Source organism: Bubalus kerabau, chromosome 3 (genome assembly GCF_029407905.1).
Source record: "Bubalus kerabau isolate K-KA32 ecotype Philippines breed swamp buffalo chromosome 3, PCC_UOA_SB_1v2, whole genome shotgun sequence".
NCBI classification, from domain to species: Eukaryota; Metazoa; Chordata; class Mammalia; order Artiodactyla; family Bovidae; genus Bubalus; species Bubalus kerabau.
This window is the reverse complement of record NC_073626.1, coordinates 180,262,941-180,271,059: the sequence shown is the minus strand read 5'-3', so window position 1 is coordinate 180,271,059 and position 8,119 is coordinate 180,262,941. Positions and strand designations below refer to the sequence as shown.

General features: G+C 58.0%; 1 protein-coding gene across 4 annotated transcripts in view; it reads left to right on the top strand.

The window, feature by feature from the left end:
* Positions 1-1,454: 1,454 nt before the first annotated feature.
* ZDHHC18 (zinc finger DHHC-type palmitoyltransferase 18) overlaps positions 1,455-8,119 on the top strand; it is a 28,354-nt gene continuing 21,689 nt past the window's right edge. For all 4 annotated transcript variants that reach the window (XM_055574028.1, XM_055574030.1, XM_055574029.1 and 1 more), the window contains exons 1-2: positions 1,455-1,870; positions 6,278-6,438. In XM_055574028.1, the coding sequence (XP_055430003.1) occupies positions 1,554-1,870; positions 6,278-6,438 (478 nt within the window). In that variant the 5' untranslated portion in view covers positions 1,455-1,553. The remainder of the gene's footprint in view (positions 1,871-6,277; positions 6,439-8,119) is intronic.

The window sequence follows — 8,119 nt, the reverse complement described above, 5'->3', positions numbered from 1 at the left end:
AGGAGATCCAACCAGTCCATTCTGAAGGAGATCAGCCCTGGGATTTCTTTGGAAGGAATGATGCTAAAGCTGAAACTCCAGTACTTTGGCCACCTCATGCAAAGAGTTGACTCATTGGAAAAGACTCTGATGCTGGGAGGGATTGGGGGCAGGAGGAGAAGGGGACGACAGAGGATGAGATGGCTGGATGGCATCACTGACTCGATGGATATGAGTCTCAGTGAACTCTGGGAGTTGGTGATGGACAGGGAGGCCTGGCGTGCTGCGATTCATGGGGTCACAAAGAGTTGGACATGACTGAGCGACTGAACTGATCTGATCTGATCTGAAGGTCACAGTTGCTGTATTTACCCCTCTGCATCCTGTATTCTGACTTCCTTTCTCTTATCCTAGTCTCCAGTTCTCTTTTTCCTATACTTTTCCTTAAGCTTTCCAGTAATCCCAGTGTGGTGGACAGACCCTAAGGTGAGCCTCAGTGATTGCCTCCTGGTATTCACGCTTTTGTGTGATTCTCTGAACTTCAAGTGGGACCTGTGACTTGCTTCTCACCTATAGAACATGGTGAAGGTGTCAGGCTGTCACTCCAGTTACATGTGTAAGCTATGTTATTTAAACTCTGCGTTAGCAGCCTGGAGCTAGAGACTCTCCTTGTGAGCCTGAGGAAGTAAGCAGCCGTGTTGGAGAGGCCCACGAGGCAAGGAACTGGGGTGACCTCAAGGCACTGACTGCAGATGGCCTCTGGAACCCCAGAGAGGCCTCTAGGTGACAGCCAGGCCCTCAGTCAGACAGTCGTAAGTTCTGCCCACAAAGTCTGAGTGAGTTTGCAGGTGTTTTCCTCCCCAGTTGAGTTCCCAGATGAGCATGCAGCCTTGCTGACACCTTGTCTGCAGCCTTCTGAGATTAAGCAAGGGACTCAGCTAAGCTGTCCTGGGCCCCTGACCTGGAACCTGTGAGATATAAGATGTTGTTTTAAGCCGCTACATGTGTAGTAATTTGTTACACAGCAATTAAAAAACGAATATACCCTGAACTCTTGAAAAACACTGGGGCCCTGTGGCATCCACCCCCATCAGGGGATAGGAAAACTGGGTCTGGGTCCTGATTGCAGAGCTGGGTGAAGGGGCAGAGATGTGAGTAGATCACCTCTCAAATCTCGGGGCTTGGCACGGTGCCCGGCACCCAGGGGACGCCCAACAAATGGTCTGACTGCAAAAGAGCAGAAAGCGTCCTGGAGCGCGCCTCCGCGGCCGCGTCCTCGTGCGGCAGCGATCGGAGCGGCGGGGGATGGGGTCCGGGCCCTGCGGCGGGTCAGGACCGGGCCGCCGCGCGGCCGCAGCGCCATCCCGGGCCCGGGCGGAGGGGGCGCTGCGGCGGGAGGCCGTGTGGGGCGGGGCGGGGCGGGCCGGCCATGGGGCCGTCCCCTGCGAGCGAGCGCCGCGCGCGCCGCCGCCGCTGCTGCCGCCGCCGGCGCTACCACCTCCTCCGCTCGGCCCCGGTCCCCGTGCGGCCCGGCCGGCCCGCGGGGCGCGGAGCCGAGGTCCGCGGCCGGCCGCATGAAGGACTGCGAGTACCAGCAGATCAGCCCCGGGGCCGCCCCGCCGCCCGCCTCCCCCGGGGCGCGCCGCCCCGGCCCCGCCGCGCCCCCCGGCCCGGGCCCCGGGCCCCCGCCGCCCGCCGCCGCGCCGCGCTGGAGCAGCAGCGGCAGCGGCAGCGGGAGCCTCGGCCGCCGCCCGCGGCGCAAGTGGGAGGTGTTCCCGGGCCGCAACCGCTTCTACTGCGGCGGCCGCCTCATGCTGGCCGGCCACGGCGGCGTCTTCGCACTCACGCTGCTGCTCATCCTCACCACCACCGTCCTCTTCTTCGTCTTCGAGTGAGTTCCGCGGCGCCCCTCAACCCTCCCCGTCCCCGCCCCCTGAGGTGCCCCGTCCCCTCCGGTCCCCGTTGCCCCCTGCCGCTCACCTCACCTTCCCCAGGCCTTGATGGACACTCCAGCTCCTCTGGTCGCCTGCCGGGCACCCCGTCTCCTCTTCCACCTCCCCGACTCTCCACCCTTTGCAGCACCTGCCAGGCACCCTCCTTTCCCAGCCCCTCCTTGGCCGGCATCTTCCCTGTGCCTCTCAGAGTCTGCCCTCGGGCCTCCCGTCTCCTTGCTTATCCCCCATCTGTCCTTCCTGGTCCCCTCCAACCCTCCCAGACTCGGCATCTCCCCCTTGCCCATGTGGATCATCATCTAAGCTGGTCCCCTCCGTCCCTGCCAGCCGCCTCATCCCTGCCCCTCCCTTAGTACCCCCTCCTTCCCTGGCACTCTGCCTTTGCCAGCTTCTGGCCAGGAACACCGCCTTCCCTGTGTCTCTCCAGGACGCCCATCCTTTCTGCCTTCTTGGAAGCTGCCCCAGGCCTCTGCAGCTCCTATCCTAGCCTCTGGACTGTCTCTTGCCACCAGCTTCTTTCTGACCCCTCCAGACATCTTATCTCTGTATCCCTTCCAGACAACTTCTGAATGTCTTCCTTGGCCTCTGGCTATATACTCTCACCTCCAGTTTCCCCAGCCATCTTCCCTAAACCCTCCAGGATCCCCTGGTCATCTCTCTACTCTCAGACCCGACCCCCTAACTTTCCCCTCAGTGGTTCTCACCCTAGACCCTCATCTTAGGGCCTCTCAGACCTCCCCTTTCCCCTTCAGCACCTTCCTCATTTTCTCCAGAGCTTTCTGTTCTTCCCTCTCCTCCTGTGGTCCCCCAGACATCTCCCAGGCCCCTGCCCCCGCCTCCTGACTTCCTGGCTTGCTTTCTCTTCCCAACACTCCAGAGCACCTTCTGGCTGGTTCCATGGCAGGAACAGCTGTAGCGCCTTGTTATTTTTCACGAGTCCGAAGTATTTCTGTGTGACAGGTCATATTTGTCTCTGTGGGCGTTTGACCTCTTCATGTCGCCAGTGACCCAGGACTGGCCCACACAGATTCTCCGTTTTAGGGATGGAGGAAGGGACGCGTGTCCCTTTACCAGGTCACATCTTTGTATCAGAAGTTTTCCACTGTACCCTTGATCTCCAGCTTGAGCCACCTGCTCCCTGATTTCCTTGCATGCACACACACTCGGGCTGCGTGAGTCCCACCTCTCCCTCTTCTGCTGCCCACCCTTCTTTGTGGTCTTACTCAGTTACCCAGGTGGTCGGGAATGCCATCTCTGCAGCCCGCAGAGCGGGTTCAGATCTCAGCTCCACCAGGCATTAAGTGAGTGACTTTGGGGCGTCACTTTGCTTCTCAGACCCCAGTTTCCGTATCTGTAAAGCAGGATTTATGACATTACCCATCCCCTCAGGGTGTCACGAGATGACATGAATCTAGGCACGTAAGCTTTCAGCTGGTGATAGGCGTTTAGAGCTGGCTGCTGCTATTACTTGTCATCACCAGCAAACCCTTCCCAAGGGCCCTGGCTGGGCTGCCACAAAGACAGGGGCCCCCAGGTACCCTTTGCAGCTGCCAGGCCCTGTTTCTGCAACCTTGGGCTTCCCCTTGAAGCAAGGTGAAGACTTTCTACAAATTAGATTCTCCCTTTCAGCTTGCCTTTCTGACTCAGGGTGGGTTAAAAAGTTCTGCAATAACAAGCAAGCAGAAGCTCTGGGGAAGCTCCCCCGGTCCCCAGCACAGCCCCTGGGCTGAGTTTCAGATCCACCTCCTTGGGCCGGCCCACGTGGGTCTTTTGAAAGTGCGTTTTCCAGCCTCCCTCGGGCTCCACCAGGCCCTCCCAGCCAGGGCCCTAGCTGAGGCAGGAGGAAGTGGTGCTTGCTCAGGCTGGCCCCTGTGACCCTGTAGTGTGGGATCTGGTCCGTTCAGAAGCAGGACTTCCTCTGGACTGAGGGGATGTCTTCATGGGTGCCAGGCTTGTCCCCAGAGAGGGAGGGGCAGCGAGGACTTCTGGGTTCCAGGAGGGCTGGTAGAGCATCTCCTCTTTGTCTCTGCTCTTCCTCACCTGGGCTGGTGGCGTTGGCAAGAAGGTTTGGGTTCAGGCCCAGAGCTCACCTGGGCCTAGACTGGGGTGGGGGCTCGGTGGGGGCCCCGGGTAGGGGAACGCTGTCGGTGAGGGCCTGGAGGGTAAGAGGACTCTCCCAGGGCTCTCAGCAGGGACCTTTCCTGCTGTGAATGGTGTTCTCTTCTGTTGGGTTTGGTGCGTTATTGCACAGGCATCCCAGCTTCTGCCCTGCTTCCTGCCCCACGCAGCAGCCAGAGGGCTCCTTTAATTCCACGTCAGATCTGAATATCCTGTGGCTCTCTAGATAAGAGCTGGAGCCCTGGTGATGGCTTCCTCCCTGTCCCCGTCTCCTCCCACTGTCCCCTGTGCCCTCCCTCCCAGGCACAGTGGCCTCCATGTGCGCTCCGACCTCAGGGCCTTTGCATGGTTTGGGATGTTCTTCCTTTAGAGAGCCACCTGGCTCCCTCCCACACTTTCTCCTGTCCTTCCCTGACCATCCCTATAATAGAGGCAGCTGCACCCCAGCCTCCTGTCACCTCTGCCCTGACTTATTCTCCAAAACACTTACCTCCATCTGACATATAGTACTTATGCTTTTGTTAGCTTCTTGCCTTTCCCTATGAGAACAGGAATTTATTCTCACTGTTGTACCCACAGTGCTAAGAACAGGGCTTGGTATGTAGTAGCCACTCGATACAGTAACTGTTTTACAGTACAATAGAAAATACATGTATTTGTTGAATGAAATGGACAGAGCATTTGCTGGGAGCTTGGAGACCCCCGTCCAGCTGTTGCCCGGCTGGATGACTTGGGATCTGCCCATGGGCTTTGGGGTCCTCCCTCAGTAAAACCAGGCGGCCAGAACTTGCTGTCTCTGAGGGCTCTGCAAGTCTCAGACTTCAGGTCTTCTCCGTCTCCCAAGAAGTCTAGTTGTACATGAACTTTTCTGAGTTGTCACGTGGGTGACACGGAGGGCCCAGCTCTGTTTGAGGCTCAGGCCTGGGGACCGCTGATGTGTTTGGTGCAGCACATGGCCCCCTGGGAGCCCTTGGTTTTGGCAGTCTCTGCTCCTCAAGGGAAGGGTCTCTCTGGAGGCCAGACCCTCCGACAGCAGAGGCTCCAGAAACAGTATGTAGATAACCCACAGGTTTGTTCCTGCTGCTTCACCAGCTCCTGGAACCTGGGCTGACTCAGGCCTCCCAGTGGCCAGTCATCCCCAGATAGTAGTTTCTCAGCCTGCTGGGGTCCACCCTGGCCCTGGGAGGGAAGGCCACGCAGGACGGTAGTTAATAGTATAGGTGGGCCTCAGCATTAGACCCGTGCGCAGGCTGTTTGTTGGGGCTCACCAGGGCCAGGGGGCCTGATAGAACCGAGCGGGGATGCCGGTCTCTGGGTGACAGTGGCTGGGCCAGGCTCTCCCCTCAGCCCCCCTTTACCTGGTGGACCCGACTTATTCAGGTTCTAGCTCAGGCTTTCTCTCCTCCAGCCAGTCTTTCCTAACTGTTTTGCTACTTCTGTCTTCCCCATTATACAGGCTACGCCCTGTGTGGCAATTCTTTGTTTACGTATCTGTTTTCCCCACTAGACTAAGCCTCATTGAAAGAGCAGGGGGACTCTTTCTTCCTCACAAGCAGCCATTATCCCTGCTGCTTGTTAAAGGTATTGCCTTTAAGACTGGAATTATGTTAGTCACTCAGTCGTGTCTAACTCTTTGAGACCGCATGGACTGTAGCCCACCAGGCTCCTCTGTCCATGGAATTTCCCAGGCAAGAATACTGGAGTGGGTTGCCATTTCCTTCTCCAGGGGATCTTCCTGACCCAGGAATTGAACCCCGGTCTCCCACATTGCATGTGGATTCTTTACCACCTGAGCCACCAGGAAGACTGAAAAGACCTCAGTAAACACATGTGGAGTGACCGAATAAATGCGTGAACATCGTCATGGATGAGTCATCTCAAGTGACAGTCCAGTTCATTGGTGGTGCCTGCCTGAAACTCTGTGTGTAGAAGGATTCGGAGGTTGCAGCCAAGTGCAGGGGTTGAGTGCCAGGACCTATTGGTCACGTCTGCCAGGTGCTCAGGGAGAAAGTGCAAGGATCAATTAGTGATGTCTGCTCTAGGCACGGAAGGGCAGACCGGAAGGACATAAAGGCGTGTGGCCGCACTCACCCAGGGGCCGTACCTCTGCATCCGTTCAGGACCATGGGGTGTTTGCTGGGATGACAGTGCCTGCCTGGAGCTGCAACCCTGTGCCCCAGGCAGCCCCCGGGGTATCTGCTCACGTCTCTCTCCCTCTCTTTTTCCAGCTGTCCTTTTTTGGCCCGCCACCTGACCCTCGCCATCCCCATCATTGCTGCCATCCTGTTTTTCTTCGTCATGAGCTGCCTGCTGCAGACAAGTTTCACCGACCCCGGAATCCTGCCCCGGGCCACGGTCTGTGAGGCAGCTGCCCTGGAGAAACAGATCGGTGAGGCTCCTGCTCCAGCTGCGGCTGTGTCTGCAAACTGCGCCTTCCTTGATTTGAGAGGAAGCCTGATTTTCTCTTCCCACAGTGTGCTAGGCACTGGGGGTCCAGGGGCGAGCAGGGCCAGCTGGAGCTGATGCTAGAGTGCAAGCAGCAGAGGATAAGCAAGTGAGCGGATAAGCAAGAAATACCTGCATGGGAGGGCCGGTGTTGACAGCCGGACAGTCCTGAGTACTTACAGGAGGCCGGGCTCTGTGTTCACCTCTTTATATGCATGATCTCATGTAATCCCGCAGTAATCCCGTGAGACAGGTGCTGTTGTTATTCTCCTTTTACTGATTGATTACCTTGGGTCTCTCGGAAGTTAAGTAAATGGTCACAAGTCACACAGTAAGTGGAAGAGCCCAAATAGGACCCTAGGCACTCTAACCAGAACCCCTGCTTTTAAAAATTCATACGCACTTATTCATTCAGTCATCAAACATTTACTGAGCCCCTACTACATGCCAGACACCATTTCTAGATACAGTAGCAAACAAATCCGATGATAATCCCTGTCTTCTTGGAGCTGACATTCCAGTGGGAGGAGAAAGACAGTTAGCAAATATCTAGGCTACGACGCAGAGAAGAAGGAAGCTCAGGGAGGCAGGGGGAGAGCTGGGGGAGGGTGTACAATTGTATAGGGTGGTGGAAGGCCTTGTGAAGCAGCTGATACCCGAGCCAAGACACAAGGACCCGCAGAGATGAGGGGTTGAGCCGCTGCCGCTGTCTGGGGAGAGCTCGCTGGGGTGGGGAGTGGGCTGGTCTAGATGAGATGGTCAGGCCGGCCCTCGGGAGGAGGTGGCCTTGAGATGAGCCAGTCACGTGTGGCCTGGACACAGTAAAAGCAAAAGCTGGGAGCGGTGAGCAGACTGGTGTGTTTGAGGGACGGCAGGAAGGCCGGCATGGCCACAGATGACCTGTGCCGCCAGCATCCAGGTGGCCCTTGGCCTCCCAGAGCCGCTGCACAGGTTGCCCCCACAGGTGGCTGGGCACCGCCGCAGCCAGGGCCTTAATCTCAGCCTGCTCCACCCTGGCTCCTTCCTGCTGAGCAGTGACGTGGATGGTTGCACACCTCGGGGGTTTCCGGTCCGTGGTTGGCTCCTTCCCCTAACAGGGTGACTCTCAGACAAACTTTTGAATAAACGCCCAGCTGCCTCTGAAGAGCCATGGCAACCCTGCGAGGGGCAGAGCCCTGCGGCATCTGTCCTGGAAGTCAGTCCACTGATGCTCTGGAGTGGCTTGGGGGGGCATGCTCACCCACGCCTGTCTGTTCTTTGTCTCCTTCCACTGCCCTGACCTGTCCTCGGCCACACCCTCGGTTGCCTTTTTCCCCAGCCTGCATCCAGCTTCCTTCCTTCCTTCTTGCACCCCTGGGCCGCTTGTCACTCAGCCTCCCGGTGTCCGCCGTTCCAGTGTCACAGGTCTGACCCGGCAGCTGGTTGCGGGCAGCCCCGTTTCTCCTCCCTCCAGGTTGGGGCTAATGAGGCTGGATTAATGTCCGACTCAGTCTGGGCCGCAGAGGCCTGGCTGCCTGGCACCCTCCGGCCTCGCCGTGAGCTGTTTGGGCCGTCCTGACCAGAATAATCCCCAGGTTCGGGGAGAGCCTGACTGTGCTGAGCACGTTGCATCCTTTATTCCCGTA